Source organism: Pistacia vera, unplaced genomic scaffold, assembly GCF_008641045.1.
Source record: "Pistacia vera cultivar Batoury unplaced genomic scaffold, PisVer_v2 Contig252, whole genome shotgun sequence".
NCBI lineage: Eukaryota > Viridiplantae > Streptophyta > Magnoliopsida > Sapindales > Anacardiaceae > Pistacia > Pistacia vera.
Window position 1 is genome coordinate 296,438 of NW_022196060.1, and position 26,747 is coordinate 323,184.

General features: G+C 35.1%; 3 protein-coding genes and 1 pseudogene across 3 annotated transcripts; 2 read left to right on the top strand and 2 right to left on the bottom strand.

Moving 5' to 3' along the window:
* Positions 1-3,854: 3,854 nt before the first annotated feature.
* Positions 3,855-5,833, top strand: LOC116132442 (annotated as a pseudogene).
* A 352-nt stretch (positions 5,834-6,185) lies between these two features.
* Positions 6,186-10,123, bottom strand: LOC116132441 (dnaJ protein ERDJ3B-like). Its single transcript, XM_031418086.1, has 10 exons — positions 9,803-10,123; positions 9,565-9,713; positions 9,344-9,476; positions 8,718-8,829; positions 8,295-8,411; positions 8,053-8,139; positions 7,073-7,132; positions 6,917-6,994; positions 6,721-6,792; positions 6,186-6,604 (listed from the first exon to the last, which is right to left on the bottom strand). Exons 1-10 carry the CDS (start codon positions 9,871-9,873, stop codon positions 6,446-6,448), a joined length of 1,038 nt encoding a protein of 345 aa, XP_031273946.1. The 5' UTR covers positions 9,874-10,123; the 3' UTR covers positions 6,186-6,445.
* A 4,547-nt stretch (positions 10,124-14,670) lies between these two features.
* On the top strand, positions 14,671-17,378 carry LOC116132440 (transcription factor MYB111-like). The gene is made up of 3 exons (XM_031418084.1): positions 14,671-14,926; positions 15,041-15,170; positions 16,302-17,378. The coding sequence occupies exons 1-3, from the start codon at positions 14,794-14,796 to the stop codon at positions 17,242-17,244; spliced, it is 1,206 nt and encodes a 401-aa protein (XP_031273944.1). The 5' UTR covers positions 14,671-14,793; the 3' UTR covers positions 17,245-17,378.
* A 3,900-nt stretch (positions 17,379-21,278) lies between these two features.
* On the bottom strand, positions 21,279-22,088 carry LOC116132431 (zinc finger MYM-type protein 1-like). Its single transcript, XM_031418076.1, has 2 exons — positions 21,576-22,088; positions 21,279-21,428 (listed from the first exon to the last, which is right to left on the bottom strand). The coding sequence occupies exons 1-2, from the start codon at positions 22,086-22,088 to the stop codon at positions 21,279-21,281; spliced, it is 663 nt and encodes a 220-aa protein (XP_031273936.1).
* Between the last annotated feature and the right edge of the window lie 4,659 nt (positions 22,089-26,747).

The following is a 26,747-nucleotide window of genomic DNA, read 5'->3' on the forward strand; positions in this document are numbered from 1 at the left end:
TAGATTTATATTTGTATATATATCACGTTTTTTGAATTATTCAAACATTATTAAAATTCAGTTAATTTTATCAAAGTTTTAGGTGAATTAATTAACTGAATTTGTTATTTTATAAAAATATTGGGGGGCGTTTGGTTAAGGAATGTTGAATTACTGAGAATGTTGGATTGTTGGAAAGTTAGATTACCTTGAAGATTACTGAGAATCTTTAGGAAAATGTGTTTGGTCAATTGGTGGGTATGTTATATTAATATGTTTGGTTTAGATAAATAAATTGATAGGTATATTATTTAAATTAGTGAAGTGTCCTCTAATTAAATATTATTATTATATTATTGATTATTATTTGGATTATTATAACCTCCTTGCATTTAAAAACTTAACAAAAACAATTCTATAATAAAAGTTTGGAAAATCAACAAAGCACTCCCACCAACCCAGCCACTACAGGCCGTCGACAACCACCGCAGGCCATCGGCAACCTAACGGCGCATGGAAGGCAGGAAATGGCCTCCGTGCACCGTATGACCATTTCCGGCAAGAGATCTGGCCAGACATGACAGATCTGGCCAGACGTGACAGATCTGGCCGGAAATGACCATATCGGCACACGGCGGCCATTTTCGGCCTTCTGTGCGCCGTTCTGGCCACAACAGTGCTTGTCGGTGACAGGTGGCTGGGGGTGGTGGCTTGGGTGAGCTGCAATTTGTTTTGAATTCAAGGGTAATTTTATCCAAAAAGTTAATTACTTGAGGTGAAATAGTAAAAACCATATTCATGTAAATAAATTTAAAAATAAGGGCATTATTGTCCTAAAATTTTATTAATAAGGGATAGAATTGTAACAAAAAAGATAACCCTTGTAATCTTAGAATACCTAAGAAAATTGAGGTAATCAGATTATCTTCAATATTACCAATATTAACCACTATTGGTATTTAAAGATTATCGGTATCTTATATTACTTGACAATCAAACATGGTAATCGAATAATATAAGATAACTTAACCTCAGTAATCTCACATAACCCCCAACCAAACGCTCCCTTTATATTAATTTCTTACTAAACCTCAAGTATTCTCCAATCTTCCAATGACATAGATAACTGCAATTGTATACGTCATTATTTTCGATATCGCCAATATATTTAAAAAAAAAAAAGGTAAATTGTTTATTTCAATTAAATAATATTTACGTTTCATCTAATTGAGTTTTTTTATTACACATAATATAAGAAATAAACAAAATAGTCAAGATATGAATAAGGGGGTGTTTGTCTAAGCTTATAAGCTAGTTAAACTAGTTTATAAACTCTAAAATTAAGCTGACATATTTGTTTATAATTTTTTTAAGCTTATAAGTTGAACTTATAAGCCAAAAAAAAAAAAAAAAAGTTGAGGGGAGGTATTTTTTTATTTTCTTTTTTTGCTTATAAGCATTCTACTTATAAACTATTTTGACCAAGTATATTCCCACATTATCCTTATTTAATTTTAAAATTCCATAGTATACTCTTGTTTAATGTAGTACCCTTTTTAGTTATTTTAAAATAAAATGTACTTATAAGCCACATTTTACCAAACACGTCAACTACTTATCAGTCACTTATAAGTACTTTAACCAAACACGTAATTACTTAAAATTTCAAATACTTATAAGCTAAAATTAGCCTATAAGCACTTGTTCCTTATAAGCTATTTTTCATAAGCTCAAACAAACACTCCCTGCTTAATTGATTATAAATTGGGGATATTAATTAAGGGCGAGAGATGGACGAAAGCCCTTGAAAGTTGAACTGATTCTTATTTGGTTGTTCAAAGCCTGCCTACTTTTGATGACATGAGATTCAAGACCCCTTTTAAAGGCAATTGATCCCGATTTCCTTGATCCTTCAGCTGGCTGGACTGTCGATAGAGTAAGCTGGATGTGCTATTCTATCTTGTAACCCACGAAAGCTCGAGAAAGAGAATGTCCTCTTAAGGTCTCTCGAGCCTCCTTGAAAGCCGACGCCTGGATCACGTGGCATTCCTCTAGTTAACCTGTCGCGGGGTAGGGAGGTCCCTCTAGTTCTTTGTAGCTTATAAGCTCTAAAATCAAATTAATCTGTTTGTTTATAATTTTTTTGAGCTTATAAGCCAAAAAAATAAATTGGGGGAACCAACTTTTTTTTTTTTAGCTTATAAGCACTCTGTTTGAGAGATATTTTGACCAAATATATTACTACATTATTCTTATTTAATTTTAAAATTTTATCATATAACCTTATTATTCATATAAACTTTTAATAAAATATTTATTTGTAAAGTATTTGTTTATTTAATTTGAAAATTTTAATTATATTATAATATGATCAAAATACATTTTGATAATATTATAGTAAAAATAATGTAACACCATTTTTAGTTGTTTTAATAATAAAATATTAAAATATATTTATAAGTCACATTTATCAAACGCGTCAATTACTTATCAGTCACTTATAAATATTTTAACCAAACATATAATTGCTTAAATTTTAACTGTTTATAAGCTTAAATTACCCTATAAGCACGATAAATACCAACTGCTTACAAGTTAATTCTCATCAACACAGTCAAACAAACTCTTACTAGTATATAAACTAAGGGGTCCTTTCATTTCACAAGGATTATACGAGAGGGAAAGACTTAATCCTCAATGGGTTTATCGTCAACTATGTCTAAAGTCCAGATCATGAGGTTTCAAAAATTAGAAATCGCGCCCTAAACTAGCGGGCATTATCGGAATCTTGATTCTTAACCAATAGTTTTACCAGAAGACGATAATACCCTTGAAGAGAGATCTGAGCTTGACTGGAAATCTAATAATAGTATAAAATATACAAAATTAACATTTAAGAAAAATTAAAGAATTTATAACCATAAAAGTCTACACTAATTGCTGGCGAATTGCACAAACACCAATGAGTGCGTTTATTTTATTATTTTAGATAGGATTTTAGGAATAATATTGGGTAGTTGAATAGGGGAGTACTACGAGATAAAATTTAAAAATTTATGAAAAAGCTCATAGGTTTGCTAATTTAATTAAACACCCTAATATATAAAATGATAAAAACACCCCCACCACCTACAGTGCCAGATTTCGGCCACCACCGTTGGAATCTGGCTGAAAAATCGCGTTACGACACAGATCGGTTGGATTTGTATCGTAACGTGTCATTATGGCCTTTTTCGGCCAGATCCACCACGGATCTAGCCGGAAAAGGCCAGATCTACGGCCTGCTGTGGCTGCAATGGCCGAAAAATGCCAAAAGACGACCATCTTTGGCCGTCGTTGACTGCCAAATCTGGCCGGAAAAGGCCAAATCGGTGAACTTCCGGCCATTTCTGGTTGGCAGAGAGGCCGTTGTACAAATTCCGGCTACCACCGACGGTGGTTGTCGGAATCTGGCAAGTATGGGTCGTGGGAGTGTTTTTACTAATTTTTAAACTTTTTTTTCAGGGGGTATTTAATGAAATTAATAACCTTATGAGGTCTAAAAGTAATTAAAAAAATAGGATAATATTTTTGGAATAATGTGCTAAACATTATTTTGGAGAATAGGATTGGGAATATAGGCAGAAATAATAAGCCAAATATTATCAAACTCAAAAAACAATATTTACAAAGCACAGCGCCCCCACCCAACCAAAAAAAAAAAAACCAATTTAGAATTACTTGGAAAAGATAGGTTTTCAAGGTTTAGGCTTTCTTATTTAATTTGATTTCTATGTGTTAACTACCCGTTCTACCCCTACTTAGGTTAACGTCCGTCAGAATAAGGGGTTATCTAAATACAATTATCTCGATTACATGACAATGAGTCAATGACCCTCATTTGTAAAAGGCGAAACGGGGCGTTGCATGAATAGAGAAGAGAATTGGGTATAAATATCCAGATGCTTTTAGTCTTTACTGAATCTCTCTTTAAACTTCTTCAATCGATTGTTTCGGAGCTCGGCACTCTACGGTAATCTATAATATACAGGATATATATTTATACATTTTTAAGTAAGAAAGAAGAAAAAAAGCGTTTCTTTCATACACGTGTTCTTTCTTTGATAGAAGAAGTCGGATATACAAGCAAATTTATTGTCATATCGGTTCTTGTCCATTTATCTTGATGTTGTAAGATTTATTGCGATAATTTTTCTAGGGTTTTGATTTTTCTTTCCCGTTTCTGGAAATTAACCAATTTAATTTAAGAAATAGAAGAAAACTGATTTATCTGTTTTCTTGTCTTATGTAAATTGTAGATGTTTGTTTAATTTGAACATGATAGCAGATTTTGGAGGAAGGTAGGGTTTTAGTTATAGGTATGATAGAGCTAGTGAGATGAAGAATGATTACTGCTTGTAAATTAGCATAACAAACGGGAATGTGGTATTAATATTACTGTTGAAATTACATAATTCAGTTATTTTTGTAGTCTATAGTATTTACGGTTCGATGTGCAATTGATTTTGTGACAGGTAGTGAAGGGAGAGACATTGTGCACAAAATGAGCAACTCTTCTGCTGGGCAATCATCAAAATCAAAAGCAGGATCCTCGCCGCTAATGAAACAACTTCTTTTAAGCGCAAGCGAGAGTCTTTCAAAAGATGTGAGTAAATGCCTTAACTTTTTGTTTTAAATTTCTTATATTAGTGGAAACCTCTTTTGTGGAATTCTATTGCTGTTTTTGTAGTTTTATTCATGCACTTGTTGTACTGCAGTGCAGCACATGGTGTATGGTTTTGGCGATGATCCTAATGTAAGTAGCGATTTATGTCTCTTCAACTTTTGTTTTTTCCTAACGGTTAGGACACTTGAATTGTGTTGTTGAGAGATGTCAAATTAATGATTTGAATGTGTATGTATCATTTTCCTCTTTTTTTTTTTTTTTTTTTTTTTTTCCTCTGTCTAGCTTGATATATGTATGAATTTCTTGTTTTGTGTCACTCAGCCGCTTCCAGAAACTGTGGCACTTGTGAGGACATAGTTGTGGAATGTCACAGATTTGGTATGCATTCTTTCCAATTAGTACTTTCACTTTCTCTGATTAGATGCATGGTAGGTGTGATAGCTATAATGCCCTTTTCCTACAGGCACATAAAGCACAGGATATTGGATCAAAGAGGGGAAAGTTATCAGTTGAGGATTTTCTGTATTAATCAGAAGGTATCTTTCTGAGACTTGTTAAGTTCCCTGTTTATTATGGAAGTTGATATTCCCAATTGGGTTTCATATTATTTTCTTCTTATTCAACATAAGAAACTTCGATTCACCTTCAATAAGCTTCCTCTGAATAAAAATCCTGTTGTTTGTGCCCAAATGCCCATTTCTTCTAGACCGTAAAAGAATCTTAGCCCTGTAATTAATTTTTATATTGAAAGATTTTAGTACGAGATATTTCTTTGCTTTTGTTGGATATAGGGAGGGTGGTAACATTGTAATTGTATTTTTCTTGCTATTGTGTTTGGGGAGTTTGGTGGTTGAAATTTTATTCATTGACCCTGCAGGATTTGCCGAAACTTAACCGCTGTACAGAACTGCTGTCAATGCAAGGGAGCTCAACAACAGAAAAGCATTTGAGGTTGATGAAGAAAAGCTGGCATCAATAGAGTGATTGATTTGTGACACCTAAAGATGTTTTGAAGACGAGGATAGTTGTGCCATCAGCCATGCAGATTCTTTTCCTTTTAGAAACTATTGTTTTGTTTGTATGTAAAGTGGAAAGGGGTGCTCCTACCAAGTTAGTATGCTAAGGTTTAATAAATACTTGAGCAGTGAGGTAATCTAGTAAATACTTGAGCCGTGAGGTTCTTTTACTGCATGCGTGCTTTATCTCAGGGTTTCTCTTGTTAGAATAACACACTGCTCTGTTTTCACAAGCTACAGTTTTTTTAAATTTCTGGAGCTTTTTTATATTGATATTTTAACCAATTCATAGCTATGGAACGTCATGAAGAACGGAAGATGAACACAGTCCCACGAGAACCAAAGCTTATATGTTATATAGCTAACATGTATTGAAGCACGGTGAAATTTTGCCTTCTTTCAGTTTTATTTCGTCCAAAGCAATCAATTCCTTGCGAAGAAGGCTTCCAAAGCATATGCCGCCTAAGTGTAGATGTAAAACTGAAAAAAACTACGCCGATTATAGTAGGAAGTGGGAACAATAAATTAATTTTAGTCTCGCAATTTTCATTATAGCTCATATGGGCAAAAAATATTATGCCAGGGAGGCCAACAGTATGAAAGACAACGGAAAGTACTACAGCAAAAAGACATCTTTAGGCTCTGCACTACTTGTTAATGAACGGTGGAAACGGGGTAAAGAAGAGAGAGAGTAAAACCTTAGCTCCTGGTTTTCCTATATAATCTTGTCATGTTACACTGGGAATACCTTAGAACCCAAAAAGAAACATTTTAATTCTATATCCTAGCCAAGAACTTCCTTGATCTTCTTCTTCTGATCCTCTGTAAGAGATGTGGGAAATAGAACCTCAAATGTCACATAGAGGTCTCCTTTCTTGTTGCTATAATGCAATGGCATTCCTTCCCCTTTGAACTTTCTCACTTCCTTGGGCTTAGTGATTCCCTGAAGAAGGAACAAAAGTATGTCATCAAATAAGTTTGAGAGTTGATCCCCTCCCAGCTCATTTAATCAGTAACCACAGTCGGATCAAATGGTTTAAAGGTCATGCTCACGCTTACCTTTGAGCTAATGTCAACCAAATGTTCATCAAGGTGCTTAATGGTCTTCTCAAAACCAACAAGAGCTTGAACCTAAAGGAGGCAAGCAAGAAAAAGAACTCCAATGAGACTGGATGTTCTCTTCAAAAAGAGATAAGTACCCCCTACTCTTGTCAAAATATAAATTGATAATAATATTACTAGAAGTGAGATTTACCAGTGTAATAGTGACAGTTGTATGCAAGTCATTTCCTTCCCTTCTGAAGGTATCATGGGGTGCTGTGCGAATACGGAACTGCAGAGAGTGTGAGAGTTATCATCTGTTGCAAAGTGAATATAACAGACAAATTAGAAACAAGGGTTAAACACTAACCTTCAGATCTCCAGGTTCACCATCTATTATTGGTTCACCATCTTCATAGAAAACCACCTCCTGAAACACACATTTGAATTAAAAAAAGGCTAGTGAAAAATACAAAAACAATAAATGGGCACGAATAATAGCACCTCATGTTCTCTACAAACTTTAGCAAACTTTTGAACTATTGAATGATTGAAATTACATCTAAGAAGACGTATTAATGTGCCTTGTGAATGGTACATGTTAAATCTACACAGACAAATAAAAATGTGTTGAACTAATGATTCACGACTTCTGTTACAAATTTTGTAAATAAAAAATGCTACTGATACTAGCCCATATATATTCCACCAGAGTGCAAGCCTATAAAGTGAACAATCCGCTCATACAGAAGGTGTCATTATGGTCTAACAAGGCAAACTTCAACTTCTCACAAGAATAGTAAAGTAAAAAGTAACTGTCTTGACTTTTAATAGATACTGTGAAAGAAAAGTTCCTGTTAGTTGTGGACTAGAGATGCATGAATTTGGATTCAATTTATACAAGATTGTAAAAAAGCAGAAATAAATCAGGAGAGTTTTACAACTGAAAGACATCATAAGTAAACAAACAAGGTGTACAGCTTTCATCATTCTGAGTATCCCTCAAGCGTTTTAGCTGAGCAGAGAATCTAATTGCCTTTTCTATTTGATAAATGATAATGCACTAGAGTAGGGAGGGGGGTGAATGGGCTGCACAGTAAGGTCATTGCTTTCAATCAACTCTTCCAAAGTTTCCCAGGGCAAGATCATTAAGTTTCATGCATTGGGGAAAAGGATACTGGCTGGACTTTGGACTCAAAGGGGCATATACGTGTGGGTGGGTGGGTGTGTGGGTGGGTGGGTGTGTAGGAGAAAAAAGAAAAGGGAACAACAATATTATATGCCCCATAGGATAAAATTCCACATCAAGAAATGATCTCACATATAAAAAATGAACGGTATAAAACTTACTTGTCCATCATGCATCCCTTTTTCAATATCAACTGTGATAAAATATCCCTCCCGCTCATATTTGACATTTTGGCATTGCTCACAGACCTGAAAGATAATAATAGAGAATGTAACAAAGCTGGGAATATATAAGAAAGAAAAGCCAAACTTTCTAATAAGCAATGTGTCCAACAATGTTTTTGCTTTGGCAGATTATAAAATTTCGTAAGCCTTGCTACAAAACTGTCAAGAGGTATATATACCTGCTCAGTCATCTGTTGAAACATCCCTGGAGCAATTTGCTTGTGATACACCTCATTTCTGCAGTTGCACCGTCTCTTGCCTGGAGCTGGCTTTATGATGTTTTTCTCCCGCCAAACCTGGTGAATCCCACAAATATCACAATTGGAAACAAACAAAAAATTAACTAATTTACATTCCCTTTAATTTTCTAATAGTGTCATTTATCTATCTTCTAGCTTCATAAAAAATAAAAAATAAAAATTTGTCCCACCAATAAAACCTCAGACAAGGTGTTAGATATGTAACATTCACATACGCACAAGACAAATTTCTTTAATAAAAATTATAACCAACTTTATATCTTACATTATATGAGACCAACAGATCTTTTTAGACTGTTCTTATGGCAGCTAACAAATCCCCTGTACATGCAAAATTCTTACCTTCAGTGAACCTCCCATGTATAAATCTTCTAGTGTTGCATCCAGCTCAACAATCACATCATCACCTTTAACAATTTTTTCTTCCTCTTCCATTGGACCTCCACCAAAAAAACTAGTAAAAAGCATCATCTTGTCAGCAATGAAAGACTCTTGAACCAAAATTTAATAGTGTTACTGTTACATTTGTTAATATAATTACTACTTGTGAAAAAAAATGCACAACAGAAAAATGATGTTAGTTTACAAGAAATAAATACATTCTAGAAATCTAGCATAACTTAGGATAAATCCGAATTATGTTTGGTAGCAATGATTTGGTACTATGTACAGTTATGTTCAAAGACCTAATAACGAAGGTTGATACATAGATAAAGCTATGTGCTTAATACAGTTATAGTTGCACTTCTGACATTTACCTAAGCACAAAAGACCACAGATTCCATACAATAAAATGTTGCAGTAAATGCGCACTTGATAATTAAACTCCAGCCTAAAGTAAAGAAATTCCTTCTCAGTGATTACTTGTTTTAGTAGTTACATATTAATACAAAGTTTAGGTAACGCAATAATAGAAAATTTTCACGATTGAATGAATGGAAAAAATGAAAGGATACAAAATGACATACGAGCTAAAAATGTCTTGAATGTTGACGCCCATGCCTCCACCTCTGCCACCACTGGCGGCATGCTGTTTCAGCCCCTCTTCTCCATACTTATCGTATATATTTCTCTTCTCATTATCGGATAAAACCTCGTAAGCTATTAACCGGCCAAATATTTTAAATTTATTATTTCCAAATTCCAAATAATATATATCATAACAAAATTAAACAAGAATAAAAATTACCATTGTTAATCTCAGCGAATCGCTTGTTAGCCTCTTCATTGCCCTGGTTCTTGTCAGGATGATACTTCAATGCCAGCTTTCTATACGCTCTTTTGATCTGCTCGTCTGATGCTCCCCTCGGTACTTGCAATATCTCATAATAGCTCTTCCTGCAACAATTCAAAATACACATTTCAGGTTAACCGCGACATTTTTCAGAAAGAGAAAAAAAGTGATACACATTTAAAAGAATTAGTACCCGGAAATGGTGGTAAGAGCGTAACAAAGAACGCATAGTAGGAACAAAAGCTTTTTCCTCTGATGCGCCATGAATAAACGGATCAGGAGAGAGTTAAAAATCCCTCCAAAAATACGAATCTAGGGTTTAATTTAAGATCTTGTGAAATTTTGAGAATATGTTCTTATCTATAAATCAAGAATGCAAAAGAGATCACAATTCTTCGCTAAAACTCCTCTCACTCTCTCTATTATTCTGTTTTTTTATTTTTTTTCCTTCTTTTGTTTCTCCCTGGTCTAGAGTCCCTGAAACTGGGCGTGGAGTTTAACACGAAGTAGGAGGCAAGGCAACGACTTGACTAGCGACTAACTTTTGCAACGTGTTCCTTGTAGATATTGGCCAATCAGCGTGAGCTAGTGGTTGTTTCAACCAATAGTTATCTGCCACGTGAGCTTGTCAAGTGGCGGTGTTAAGCTTCTTTTTTAATTAATTGATTTATTTATAGTAGAGGTAGTTTGATTATTTTACCTTTTCTATATTAATTCTGATACATGGTTGTCAAATTTTTGGTGAATTTCTAATATTTTCAAAACCTTAGGTGGGTTTTGATTTTGGTTAGCGATAGGTTAATGTTATCTCAGGAATCTTTGTTTGGGTTTGGACTTTCAGCCCAACCCAAATTTCAAGTCTGATAACATTGTAACACTATAGTGATTGGTTATCATATCAATCTATGATTTAATTCAATCCCATACTTAAAAGAGGTTGTTATGTTTACATTAAAAACAGTTGCCTTTAATTTCCTTATAAAATTATAGGATTTTTCAATTATCATACACTTGAGGGAATATAATGGTTTTGGGATTTGGCTTCAGGATGGTGGGATTGCTTCGGTGGGTGGAAGGTGAGTGAATGAGTGGTGTGTTGTTCTATCTTGGATTTTTATATAAATATTAATTGAAATGATTTTTAATTCAATATATATATATGTGAAATGGCAGAATTTATTGGGGGGCGTTTGGATCATATAATGTTTTTTTATCTTATAATAAGATTACTGGAAAGAAATATTACATTGTATATTGTCGGGTTTAAATTATTATTGTGCTTGGTTCAATTGAGATATATTAATAATTAATGTGTTTGGTTGCAGTAATAACAAATGTCCTGAAATACCTTTTTACTAGAATGCCATTGGGATGATTAGTCCTGAAATACCTTTTTACTAGAATGCCATTGGGATGATTAATTATATTACTAATTAATTTGTTTGGTTGGTTGTAAGAGTAGATGTCTTGATTACATTTTATTAAAATGTCCTTTATACGATTACTAAAAATAAACAACTAAGGTGTTTGGTTAATAAAAGAAATGATCAATTAACAAAATTCATTTTCTTATATTTTAGCCAAGTATTTTATTGTTAAGTCATTGTCGGGAGCAAACAAATGGAGACGAAGACTCGAGGTTGTTGCAGTGGAGATGGTCGACCAACGGCAAAGGGAAGAGAGAGAAGTTAGACTAACGAACGCAAACAAAACAGAAAACAAAAAATACAATGGAAAGAGGGCGAGGGACTTACCAGAAATGGCGAATGGAGTGCTGTCTGGATCAAACGGATGGAGACGAAGACCCAAGGCGCTGCGGCGAAGATGGTTGACCAACGGTAGAGGCAAGAGCAAGATCTTAGACTAATGAACGCAAAACAAACCCAAAATGAAAAATACAATGGAAATAGGGCATTTGACTTACCGGAAAATGGCGATCGAAGTGATGAAGTCGCGAACAAGCTCGAGAAGAAGAAGACCAGTGGCGGCGATGGAGGTTTAGGGCAGAGTCTCGGTCGAAATGTATATTAGGGCTAAGAATTTTTTAGTGAAATAAAAGGGCATATTGGTCACAATATGCAAATATGTGAGAATAATATGGGCACACCAATATTTTGTGGCATTTATGAAAATATTGATAATAAGTAGGGCAATTTTGTTCGAAAAATTAAAAAATTGAGGACAAATTCGTCTTCTTGTGCAAATTGGGTGTTTTGTAAATATTAACAAAGCCAAGGATATTTTTGTCTACATTATTGTCCACTGTTTTGGGGCAAAATTGGACAAAAATTTGGATTACGGAAGTAATATTTTAATAACACCCTCCCTCCATGTAATATTATTCCCAGCGATTTACCCCCAATTTGGCACTGTTTGACATTTTTTTTCCAGGAATTTTTTTTACAAAACAATCAAACATGGTTATCTACCCAATTTAAAATATATTACCCCCATTATATAACATCAACTCGATCCAAACGGCCCCTGAGTGTGTTTGAGGAAAAGGTTTGAATTACATCTAAAACCAGAGGGTGCAAAGCTATAAAGATTTAGGGTAACATTCCATACATTAAGGGCCGTTTGGATAGGGTTAATATTAGATAATTGGGGTAATATTTTTAAAATTGAGCAAATGACAATGTTTGCTTAGTTTGTAAAAAATTATTCCCGAAATATTTTATAACAAACAGTGACATTTGGGGGATAAATTGGCAGGAATCTTAATACCTTTGGTTGGGGGGGTGGGGGGTGTGGGGGGAGAAGTAATTAAAACTTATTCTAGGTAATCTAATTTTGTTTCCCATGTTACCCTTAAACAGTTGAGCATTTGGTCCAAATTAGCCTTATATTTGTTAAGATTTACAAAACACCCAATTCACTCATGCAAACCCTTTTGTCCTCACATTTTAAATTTTTTGGACGATATTGCCCTTGTTATTGTCATTTTTTACAAAAATGCCATTGTACCCAAAAACCAGCCACCACTGCTAGCCATTGTGGAGTGTCGTCGAAGACTGCCAAAAGTCACCATAATGGCGTACGATCGACCATATATGGCAGATTGTGCGTCGATGAGGCCTTTTCGGACCATGGATCACAGATCCATGGTTGAAAACAGCCAGATCTATGGTCATGAAACGGCCATGGCCAGATCTATGGCATTGCTGGCATCATGGCCAGATTTGTGGCACTGTTGGCAAACGCCGACCGTGGTGGCTGGCTGCCAGCAATGACTTGGGGTGGGTAGGGGTTTTTTTGTTAAGTTTAAAATATTTTTGGTTGCTAGGGTGTTTTTGCAAAATTTGAAAAGTAGGGGGTTAAAACAGATTATTCAAAAAATAATAATATATTAATATTTAAAAAAGAGGGTAATTTAGTAATCTATATAACATACCCACCCATTTATCCTGTAAACCAAACATATTATTCACCAATTTTTTCGAACCAACCATACATATTTTCTAAATATTTTCAGTAATTTGTAAGATAATTTTTTATTCTGTTATTATAATATCCCCTATAATGAAATATTATATGATTTAAATGACCCCTAATGGATAAGATTTTTAAATTTTACGATTGACGACAATACCTAAGCCTCGTATTCAAGCTGAAAGCAAAATGACGTTATGCTAATTCTATCATTCTCGTGTGTACAAATAAACGAGGGATTTTCACGATATGTCATGTAACTGTCTAATAATTGGGTAGATAATTTTATTTTATATTATATATATATATCTTAAAAGAAACAAACAAACAAGATGGGTGGTACTGGGGAAACACGCGGCTTTATGATGAACATTGTATGCCAAATACAAAAAAATGGGCCACTAGAAAAGTAGAATGCTGGATCACCATCCAGCACTGTGGTGTGATATCTCATCAATTTGTTTGAACGATGCTGCAATGCATACAACTGAAAAATTATTTTTGAAAATTAATTTTTATTATTGATCCATTGATTTTGTAAACGATATATGATCAAATATGCTTTCTTTCTATTTTCCATTATTTGTTCTTGGAAAAACAAATAGCAGACTTGCTTTTTTGGCAGTAAATGGAAACATTTGCTTAGTTACAAAGGGTATGATTGATCATATATAATGCTAGCATTATATTAACACCCCCCACCTCCGCCCCTATCCCTGAAAAAACTGGGGCTTCACCGGCCCATATAAGGCGGGGCGGGACGTTCCCTGGGATTCAGGGACCATTGCCAATTTGCCATGCCTAGAAAGCACTGGAACGCACTTTAAAATTGAAAAAGCAGTAACAGATACGTTTCTGTGTTTTGCAATTAATTGGCGTGATATGTCGAGAAGCAACTTTATTAGGTATAGTGGCACATATTCAAGTTTTGAGGTGATGGCGATGTATATCCGCCTGTCAACGATTACAATGTGCATGATTTAATTTAAGTGATCGCAATTAATTACCGTACGTTAACGAATTATTGGGCTGTAATATTTTCAAATAATCTTACAACAGCTTATGAAATAACCTATGAGCCGTACCCAAACTTAAATTGAGCATTGGAAGCGGGTTATCATACTACTTTCTGGTTATAATTGAAGGGAAGGCGTCCCATAATATTAATTGAGCTCCTGGTATGTTTTTGCTCCAATTGTTACAGAGTTGATGAATTGTAAAATATCAAATGAGATATTTTTTCAAAAGAATTAATTCTTTCTGTGAAGTTCTTTTCGATTGACTCTTAAGTCTCAAATAAAAAGACGCAAAAAGCGGTTAATTCAAGTACCTAGTGTAGATGAAGCAATGAAAGCTAATAAGAAAGCTTTGGGTTCAGTCTTAAACAAAGACAGAAACGAAGGGACAAAATATTTTTGGCATAAGGGTATCGACGTGGGGGATTGAATCCCCACAGGAGGCTCTCGACGGTGGAGATGCCACGACCGTGGTCTTTACTTTGGAGCACGCGTGGCACAATCTCTCACCACATAAACATCTCCCTCCAGTGTCCCACATCTATATTGTCTTCATATATAAATTCAACCTGCAGCTTTACCTTTCGTTACCTTACCTGAATACATTGACTACTACATCAACTTGCTCACAGTAGTACACTTGCCTTCTCTCCACTTAGCGTTTTAAACTACGCTTGGCCATTCGCATTTATGGTTTGCGTCTTGTTCTCTTTGTAGTTTATGTATATCTAGAATCATGGGGAGAGCACCGTGTTGTGAAAAAGTGGGATTAAAGAAGGGGAGATGGACAGCAGAAGAGGATGAGATATTGATGAAGTATATTCAAACAAATGGAGAAGGGTCATGGAGGTCACTTCCCAAGAATGCAGGTAAAAAAAATGTTGTTCACAGAAGTGGACTTCACTTTTGATCTTCTATTTGCTCGTTATTTGACTTTTTAACGTTATTTATTTTAATTTCTGATGGTGGTCCGGCGTTTAAAGGGTTATTGAGATGCGGAAAGAGTTGTAGACTGCGATGGATAAACTACTTGAGAACTGACTTGAAGAGGGGGAGCATATCTCCAGAAGAGGAAGATACCATCATTAAGTTGCATGCTTCTTTGGGAAACCGGTGAGTTTCCTCTTCCATTCCTAGGAAAAAAAAAATCTTTGTGAAACCCCAATATTACTAGCAGTATGTTATTTCTTTTCTTAGTTTTTTTTTCTTCTCGTTAATATATACTTGTTACAAACAGAGTAACAAAGAGAAATTAACACACTGTTTATATACGTAGAATAATACACCTGTTAACTTTTATCCATCTTTTAATCTTTTAATTCCAATCTGAAAATCTTTCATTTTAGTATTTAGAATGCTGACATTTCTTACATGTCAACGAATTAAAAACTTTAGTATATCTACCTTTTAGATTTATTATATCTATATTAACTCTTGGATTCGAATAATATTACATTAATATAAAAAGGAGACTTTCTACTTTGTCGGTTAACTAAAATACTAATGATATAATAATTGATGTGAGAAACTATCACTTTTCATCTAGTAAAGCAGAGGTTGTTTCACGTCTTCGTTTAGTTTTAAAGTATAAGAATATTTATAAAAAAACCTTTATATAACTAAAACTCTTTATTATAAAGAGTTTATACATAAAAATAAGAGTTTGATAAACTCTTTATTCTTTAAAAATAAATTAAAAAATGAGTTTGACTCTTCATATTTAGAGAGTCAAATTTCGTTCTCTATTCTAATTTTAAATAATAAATTAAAAGGTTCTATGTATTTTATTTATAATTTATTTCTTCTATTAAGTTTTCTTTTTTTAAAATATATGCTCTCTGTTAAAATTAAAATTGAAAGAGTCTATTGAATTTAAATAAAAATTTTATTCTTTATATTTAAAAATTAATAAAGATATTTTTTATTTATATAAAAGATACTTTTTTAAATTAGAAATGATCTCCTTAAATTTTAAATAATATTAATGAACGATAATGTAGTTTAAAAAGAATTTGGCCGGTAAGTTGGGGAGTACACTCACCCTCGTTCTCTTTTGACGGAATGGGACGTTTAAATAATAAGGACCCCGGTGAATTAAGTTGATTTTTTTTTTTTTTTTTTTTTCACCCTTTTTCCCAAAGGTAAACCTGAGTGTACTGTTTTGCTCTTGCATCATAGAGTAACCAAGTAAGACGTATGAAAAGTCAAGAAGCTTAACAGTTAACACTTCTGATTTCCCTTCAGGTGGTCTTTGATAGCAAGCCATTTACCAGGAAGAACGGATAACGAGATAAAGAATTATTGGAACTCCCATTTGAGTAGAAAAATTCACACTTTCTGGAGGTCTTCTGGCAAAACAGTAGGGATCATATCAGCTGATGTGGCCAAGCCTGACGCTATTACAACCAAACGAAAAGGGGGTAGAACAAGTAGATGGGCAATGAAGAAGAACAAAAGTTATATCCAGAAAGATATAAGTATTTCGACAAAGCGAAACATCGAAAATGTTTCGGTCGACGAAGTTATACCCCTGCCAGCCACACTAATCAGAGAGAAAGAGACATGGTCTTGTGCCAACGAAGGTTGCTTGGTTTTGGATCCTTTCGAAGAAGACGAGGAGATTGTAAACCTGGCTTTGCCGAGTCCTTATCGAGAGACTACTGTAGAAAAAATGTTGGGTTCAATTGACGAGAGAGAGAAGCAAGTATTATACCCTAGCGAGGACAGACCAATTGGTAATTCAATGTTGTGCGCTACTGGTGATGAGAAAGAGACTGAAATATTAGGACCATATGAAGGCATTGATGGTGAGATGCTGTGTTTTAATGACGTTATGGACAACGGACTACTAGATCCAAATGGGGATTTGACCTTGAGTGCAGAGAGAGAAAATTGTTTAATGGATTTGAATTTCAGTGGGGAGATAGAAGATAGAAATTTAAGTTGTTCAAATGGTTTGTCAGGCAGCTGGGAAGAGGCGGAGAGTAATACTGTTAATCTAGGTAGTTCTTCTTGTTTTGATGATGTTAGAATTGACTGGGATTGGGAAAATGTTGTTCTAGGGCATGATGAGCAATTTAATGAAAAAGATGAAATTATAACTTGGTTGTGGGAAGGAGAGAGTAACAAGTTGGAAGATAAAGACTATGAAAAACAAAATGCAATGGTTGCTTGGCTTCTTTCTTGAGGATGTCTATTTGGTTTTCGTTTTGTATTATTCGGTCGTATGTCATCTTTTTAATTTATGTTTTGCAGTTGGTAGAAGTTGATTGGAAAATTCTGTTATGTCATGAATGATTTTTTCTACCCATCAATGTCTTGTGGCCCATATGCTTTTATAATATTTTGGAAGCCACGTATTTATTGGGAGATATTAACATTGATGTTGAAGTATATATTAGAAAACTTTTAACACTGATTTAGTATAAAAAACTGCAGCACTTAATTTATGAGCTACGGTAATTGGAGAATATGAATATTCAAGGCTCTGTTTTGTTTTGTTATTCATACCCATATTCCAAATCATATTATCAAAATACTTATTTGTTTTATTATTTGAGAAATACTATTCTATTTTTTAATTACTTTTAAACCCTTTAAGTTTATTAATTTAATTAAACATCTTCTAGAAAAAAAGTTTAAAAATTAACAAAAACACCCTCACCCACCTATAGTTATCAGATTCGGTGGTTGCCAAAATCAGTCACAACGACGTAGAAACGACCAAAAAATAGCTGGTAATTCACTGATCTGACCTTTTTCGATCAGATCTACACTGGATAATGGCCATCGTTGACTGACAATGACAACTATATCTTTGGCCGTCGCTGACTACCAAATCTGGTCTTTTGCGACCATCAAAGGCCAGATCAGTGGTGGATCTAGCTGGAAAAGGCCATATCGATGCACGACCGGCCAGATCCAACCGGTTTGCGTCGTAACGCCATTTTTCGGCCAGATTCCTGCAGTGGTGACTAGAATCTTGTACTGTGGGTGGATGGGTGGGGGTGTTTTTATCATTTTACAAAATTTTTATATATTAGGGTGCTCAGTTAAATTAGCAAACCTAAGAGGTTTTTTTGTGAATTTTTAAATTTTACCTCGTAATACTCACCTTATTCAACTATCAAATATCATTCTCAAAATCCTATCCAAACTAACAAAATAAACTGACCCCAAGATTTCATTTAATCATTTTATTAAAACTACCGTACTGGAAGTATATAGTAAAATACAGATTCCATTACCATATCTCAAGTTTTTAATACAAATTTACTACGCAGAAACAATTTTACGACCTTTAAAGTTTAAACAGCCTAGCTATATATATATACGATTCTCGGGTTTTCCGTGAGTAAATGAAAATGACCCACTTGTAGTAAAGGAAAATACGACAAAAATGGTTCAACTCCAGATTGCAGAACGCATTGGCCACTGAGTATAACAGCCAATGGCCCATCCCTTAAGTTGGTGTGGGCCAAAAGGACATGGGACCACATCTTCCACTATAAATGCATTACAGATGCTCATACACCTAGCACTTTTATAGTTTTATTATCAATATTTATGATGTATGCTATGAATTGCAAGTTTCTGTAGCCAGGCCAGGCCTGGACGTGCCAACTGCAACGGTTAATGTACGACCAAGTTATGGTGTTTGTATTTTTTTGGGTACGTAGATTGTAAATATGCATCGTGAAATTGATAAGTAATTCATGGGCCGCGTATTCGAGGAAACAGATTTTAATTTATATCACAGGGAGTTTGTTGCAGGGACCAGAATGTGCCAATACTTACTTTATTTCATTAAATTTCAATTGTACGATTCCATAAACTATCATTCCATGCATCTCCGACACTTGCATGTTCTAACATTCATCATATGTATACATCTTAAATTATTTGTGAGTGGTTACATCTTTTAAAATCCCAAAGAAAAGTGTTGAGATTTTTGTAGTAATATAAACACCCATCCTTTAATTACGACGTGATGTTGCCCCGTCGGATTCTAAATGGAGTAGTCTCACCTATCAGGAAGTTTACGTGTTGGGTCTTTGTTGTGTTTATTTAAGAGCTTTAGCTGGGGGGTGGGGATGCCATTTTGAGTTGACTTTCAGTTGGCTAAAAACAATCTATTGCCGAAACTGCACAGCCACTGCGTAGTGAATTGACTAGTTCTCAGTTTGCCATCAACTGCATCAAGCCTTAAGAATGGAGACTAATTATCTGATGAATCCAAACAACCTTACTGTAACAAGGAAGAGTAGGTAATAGATACGTAGGCCTTGCCTTCACATACATGCAGTGGCAGACCCAGGATTTTTACCTAGGGGCCCCGTCGCTCTGCCACTGTTTGCCAATCAAGTAGTGAAAACATAAGAAAATAACATCCAATTCACAAGAAAACACAAGAAAATTTTGACGTGGAAAAACATCTTCAATGTGAAGAAATAAAAAAACCACGGGAATCTAACAATCCACTTAAATCCAATATAATCAAAAGAGTTTACAACAACCACAAATCCACCAAAAATATTCTACACAAATTTAGAGCTCAATCACAACTCTAACAAAAGTAAAATACACAAAGGTTTACAAAGAGATGGATTACAATCACTCTAAATCCAGATCCAGACGTTAACATTCTAACTCGACCGTCTATATTAAAGATCCACACATCCTCTGCATATTGACCCAAAAATCAAGTTAGAATGGTATACCTAAAGATCTAAATAATATGAATATTGATTATTTAAAGATGAAAGCAAGTTAGAATAGTATAACTGAAGATTTTCAATGTAACACGATTTTCCGCTTCATTATGTTTTAAAAATGTTCAATGATATTTTCATTTTGAATTGTAGCAAAAACTTCATTTTCAATGTAAACTACTAAGCAATTGTTGATCCACTCGTCTTCCACTCAATTACGCAAAGTATTCTTAACAAGATTCATTGCTGAGAACACCCTTTCAACTGTTGCAGTAACCATGGGCAAAACCAGTGTTAATTTAATAAGCAAGAAAACTTTGTCGTAAGCAACATCCTTCTTAAACTCAACCATTTTTTTTTTGCAAGATCGGCAATCCCATCAACATGAGTGAAATTGTCGTTGGTGCTAAGATCCTTATAATAGTTTTCAAGTTGATTATCGAGTAACCAAATATCGTGTTGAGGAAAATTGGCAGGATAGAACTTTGCAAACTCAAGTAATATGTCTTTGTTAAATGCAGCAAAAGAGTTACTTGGATCAAGAGTTGTCATACACTGAAGCAACCTCATATTTACTTCATCAAAACGATTATTGAGTTCTTTTTGAATGTTATCTAAAACTGTGTACATAATTCCACCTTAAAATGATATATATTTGTAATTGGCGCAATCCCTCGTTTTGTCCTCCCAAAATTATCTTCCATATTCTCCGGGATTGGTATGTCATTATCTTTACACAGATCATAAGCTTCTTTCAACAATATGTCGAAGCAAGTGTCTTCATTTCTCAATTTATGCAATTGACGCTTCGAAATTTGTACAAACTGCATGGCATTAAGAAGATCTAGATCTTTTTTTTGTAATGCTTCTGACAGTTCATATGTGATTCCCGATACTTTCTTCATCAAGAATAACAAAAAGACGAATTCAAAATTCTCCATGATAGGGTTGTGCAAAACCGGGTACCCGAACCAGTTTTGCCCAAAAAAACCAGGTACCCGAATATTCGGGTACCCCTAAAAGAGTACCTGCAAACCGAACCGCTTTTAAGGTACCCATTTTTTCGGGTACTCGAATATTCGGGTCAAAAACCGGATACTCGGTTAATGACCCGAATTTGCATAACTTTGTATGAATTTTAATTTTTTACATTTCAAATTTCAATTTATGAATACAATTTCTTCCATATACTAAATTAACTTTTAATTTAATAACTTAAATACTTAAGATTTAGGGCTTTTGTCTCTTGCTCTTTGAAAGTTAAAAGAAAATAGGTTTAAAAACTTGGTTTTTTATTTTTTTATTTCTTAATAAACCTGGTACCCGGTTTTCTTAAAATGAATACCCGATACCCGAACCGAAAAGTTGGGTATCACATAATAAATACCCGAAACAGACCCGAATTTTTTGGTACCCGAAAATTCAAGATTGGTTCGATTCGGTTAACAGTTTTTTTTGCACACCCCTACTCCATGATTCGTAATAAACTCCTTGCTTGACTTTTGTTTTGTCAATCATCTCCTTCAATCTCAATCACTCTGAGCACACCAACAACAGAAGAAAATAAGTTTATGACACTATGAATTGTCCCTATGTGTGAACCCCAACGTGTATCTCCTGGTTGTTTAATAATGCATTCTTGATTCAAACCGCGTCCCATCTGAATATCACAATTAGAAATCAATGATATCACATATTCATACAGTTTATCACGTAAAAGATTTTTGCGGTTGCAAGATGCTGCTATAGTGTTTGATAAATAGAAAGAGTTTGAAAAAAATTCACCCAATGCTGAATGTTTACTTACAACTTTAACTAGCGTCAATTGGAGTTGATGAGAGAAACAATGAATGTAGAAAACAAATTTATTTTCTCTCAACATCAAAGTCTTCAAACCATTGAACTCACCCCTCATATTGCTTGCTCCATCATAACCTTGGCCCCATAGACTTGTTAAACTCAATCCATACTTTACAAAAAAGACATCTATTGCAATTTTCAAAGACTTTGCAGAAGTATTCTTAATATGCACAATCCCAATAAAACATTCAATAACACAACTTATTTTGTCCACATAGCGAAAAACAATAGCCATTTGTTCTTTCACTGCCACATCATGAGATTCATCAATCAGTAAAGAAAACGGTTGTTTATCTCTCACAATTTTTGCAATAATTTTCTTGGTCGTCAAATGAGCACAGACACTAGTTAGTTGCCTCTGGATTTTGGAGGCCGTCATTTGATGGTTTTTCAGAGCATTTCCCAACATAACTTTCTTTATGTCATCATTGTGATTGGATATAAACTTCAATAATTCCATACAGTTACCTTGATTTTCAGATTCAACCAACTTGTCATGACAAAAAAATGCTAATCCCTAACGTAAAAGGAATCTAATGCAATCAATTAATGTATTCAAGCGAATGCGATAGTCCAATTTGCCCTTTTTCGACACCCAAGCAAGATTTATATCGATGTGTTGCCTTTGGTTCATCAAATCAACACACTTGACATAATATTAGTTATGAGTACTAGAATGATCACCAACATGTTTTTTCACTTTTGCTTTATCTTTCCAGTTATTATATCCCTTATTCACAAAAACTTCACCACTTATGTGGTCACCATAATCGGGTTTGAAAAGATAACAATTCAAACAGAAGATTGTATCTTTTGCCACACTATATTCTATCCAACGTGAACCTTCTTTATACCACTTTGATGTAAACCTACGCTTTTTATCTCCAATAGGAGTGAAATGAAAGTTATGATCTTTAGGTTGGCAAAGACCTTTCAACAAATATGCTCTTCGAACTTTCTCTTTTTGTTTGTCAGTACAACAAAGCTCGTTAATTGGTATCCTCAATCTTGGGTCAGTTTCAAGCTCATCTAAATTGAACACCCCGATTGAAGGTTGAGCTTCTTTAGTTGGTGTTGTTGTCGTTGTTGTGGGGCTTTTTCTTCTAATGAGGTTTGATTAACCTCAATATCAGTAGAGTCTCTATCAACATTTTTTGCTAGACTTTTTTTCAGTCTCTTGAAATAATTGGATATCATAATTTATTTGTTAATGTTTTGGATTCCAAATCCAATAAACATATAATGAGTTAGTACCAAAATGAGATCCAAAAAATAAGAGAGAAAGAGATTTCTATATATATATAACTAATTAATTTAGCAACTTAATTTTCTCTTGAATAAGATACATGAACAAACCATGATACATTTAAATACATGATAAATGATACATAAGACATATTTTAATTTAACACACCTATTTAACATACCAGACATGATACATTTAAATATTTAATTGCATCCAATGAGAGATAGAGACGTGAGTGAGAGAAGTTGAGAGGGGGATTTTTATATATTCACTTTTGATAATCATAAATCAAGACATACGTACATTTATTATGACGTTAGTTTTGTACTAAAACACAAAATTTTGGTCAATTTTCTCATACAAGATTCTGAAAATTTTATTCTTTTGTGTAAATTGTCGATAGAAATATTATTGTAGAGTTAAAATAAATAAATAAAAACATCTGTAAGAGAGGATGACTATATAATACATACCCAACAAATCCACCAGCAAATCTCGATCTTTAATCTAGATAAAGTATTGCAACTTGCTCAAAAATGTTGTCGATGTTGTGCAAAGAATGGCCATAGGAATATTTCTTCTGTTACCAATACCTTCAGGAGACATGAGTGAGAGAAGTTGAGAGGGAGATTTTTTTAATTTCTGGTTCAAGGTTGAGCTCAGTCGTCATGTAAAAGGGAAGTTGGGAATTACGGAAGAAAAAGTTGAATATGAAAAAGACAAAATGTAACTTTTTCATTTTTTAACTTTTAACTTTTTTCTTTTAATCTTTCAGAAAAAAACTTTGCAAATTTTTTTTAAAAGTTGAGGGCAGGGGCCTGGGTCTGCCCCTGCATATATGCTGCATTAATTTCTTTTGTTAATTAGAATGTTAGTTTAAAATTTTGATACAACATTTAGATTTAAAATGTATAATTACCATTCTGGGACAGATCATGACAACTGTTGATGCTCGATTTTGATACCAACTATTCGCGCGTGCAAAGTGCTAAGCGGACTTAGAAATTACACGTAAACTGAAAAATGAAATAAATAAAAGGGAGATAATTTTTAAAGTGATTCAGATGCTCACAACGAATCCTACGTCCACTGTCTTTTTATTTATGAAAGATTACAAACAGGTCGCATGTAGCGATCAGAGAGAACAGAAATACAGAGAGGGAGAGAGAGAGTTTATATTATCAAAGTTAGAATCCCCAAAAATGAGAGAGGAGCTCTCAATTTATAGTAAGAGGTTTTTGGGTAATGATTACGGGTCTGCCAGTGGGCAGGTGCTATACAATTCCTACCCTACTTCTTATTGGCTGGTTGCACGGAAGATATCCTTAAATCACGTAGAGCTTGGACAAGTGGAAGATTCCCAGCCACTCACCCGTCAAGCCTTTACCTGTCAAGATGATGACAACCTTACTTCTTTTGTCCTTAGACGACGTGGCAGCACCTGGACGACACAATGTCTTCTTGAACTCTGATTGGTCATTGCCGACGTAAGCCCTCGTCAGCCTTGATTTTTTAGGCATAACAGAAGCCCCCCAGTTCATAAGGTTCAAGGCTTGAACTTTGAGAATTTCATGATTATGCTATGATTTGACTCATCTCGAGGATCACTTGCTCGAGCTGCAAGTGGAGAACGGTTGAAATAACATGAAGTTCATGATTTTACTCGACCAACGAACTAAGTGTAAGTCACGATGTGGGCTTGGCGAACTTCACAAGCGACCTGAGATGAACATCCCTTAATGGTTTAGCGACCTGGGGTCAGATCCTGCTTAGTGCTATACCAACATGCTTTGAACTTTGCCCATTGCTCTTGACCTGAAAAAACTTAGAAAATTCTCACCGAAAATCGGAGATCACTTCGTTTCAAGCTCAGTACACGGAGAAGAGTGTTTCATTTGAATGACCTCTTCAGATGTTATCCATTGCGCCTGATAGTTGGCCTGATCAATAAAGTAAGATTTATCTGACAGATGTGTCTTTGCGCAATAAGTGTCAGCCATGAGCATTAAATGAGAGTCATGCTGAAACAAAATTCTCTTTTAAAGCATTAAATGTGGATGAAGGCGCATTCAATGTGGTGAAGATAACCACGCTGACGTTCAGTGTCTCCAACGAAGGGAAACGTCGATTGATCTTCATGAAGCGTGAAGGTTACCTTCACGAGGATCAGCGACACGTGGTCACATCCAACGGCTAGGAACGCATCCCGCCTAAACATCGCTTGCAAAGAAAACCAAACTTCACCTTCTTCCCTATAAAACCCCAACTCCACTTCACGATTTTCACATAACTCAAATCTTCAAAGAGAAAAAACAAAGTTTTTTGCACTAAAAAAACCAGTTCACCCTTCTTCTAGTTGATGCGCACTCACCGCTATGACATAACGTTCATCCCTAGCAATCAAGAGGTAAGGAATACTCTTCCCTTTCTTCTTTTCATTTCTATTAAAAACTCAGTTTTTTCATAGCAATGGTGGGTTTGAAAGCTTGGTAAACTTTAGATGATGCACATTCTTGGATAGTGTTAAAAAAGGAACACTCTTAAGAATCGAAAACCTATGGCACCGATCCTTGGGAACTCGTTCTCAAGGATGTTTAGGGTTTTTAGGGGCTAAGGAAGGAAAATTAGGGTTTTTCTTACTCTTTCAAGTCGTCGTACGAAACACTGCCTACAGAGACTAAGTTACCTCTTCGTGTCGCACCTTTTCAGACTTTTAGAGCAATGGACGCTTTGGAGATTAGAGCAACTGCTGGAACCAACTCGCAGCCCCCAAGCACCTTGACGGGTCCCGTACGGGCGGTGCTATCAGCAGCCACTACAGATGAGATTCAAAAGGTGGTAGACCAGTTTGTGATCAATGTAAACGTCTACCAGCATAGGTCGCACACCGCTCAGGACCCTCTAGAGGGAATAGCTTTGATCTCAGAGGCAATCTTCAAATGCGGGGTGACAATACCTTTTCACCCCTTCATCAGAATGATCCTTGACCACATCGAGGTCTCGCCATTCCAACTGACATTCAATGCGTATATGATAGCGATTCTATGTATATCACATGCCGCAAACATAAACTTGGTGAGTTAACAGCGTTGGAACTCGCATGCACTTACAACTTAAAGAAAAGCAATGACAAGAATTACTTCTATCTCTCGAAACGATCTACGATCGAAGGAGGAACATTTGGTTATCCCAGCAATTTACGGCTTATGACACCAAATATTTTTTCTTCGAGTATGATGACGTTTGTAAATTTAGGGAGCCGAATAGGTTTTCCCCTTTGTTTTCTAAACTGACTATCTTTTCCTTTAACTCTCTTTTGGTAGTTAAGACTAATGAAAATTTTCTTTTTCACAGAGAACAAGATGACCAGGTTGTCAAATCTAGCAAATTTTAGCCGTATCATGGCATTTGGTTGTTTACCCGATCAGAGTCGTGACGCAAAACTGCCCCTGACCACTACCAACTTGCGAAAACACGAATTCTTCAGCTTGAGGCATCTTTGGAAGCTCCAGCACGTAAGTATCTTCGTATCCAGAAGAACTTTTAACCTTGTACCAAAAATGACTTTTTTGCTAACAAATTTTCATAGCGTGCATCGACCATGCCACCAAGGGTTCTAAAGCCACCTATAAAGGTGGGGGGGTTTGTATTCCCCTAGGTCAACCCGACTAAGCCATCCAAACTGCTCCTAGTGCCATCCCCACATGAGGGATACAGATAGGTGCCAAAAGACGACCACCCACAAAGCGACGCGAAGAAGCTCCTTGGCCCGTGGCTGCTCGTGCCATGAAACAGAAAGCTATGGGCCATTTGACCAAGAAAAGGAAACAATTGACCGCTGAGGAGGAAACGAAGTCGAAGCCAGAAGGCTTC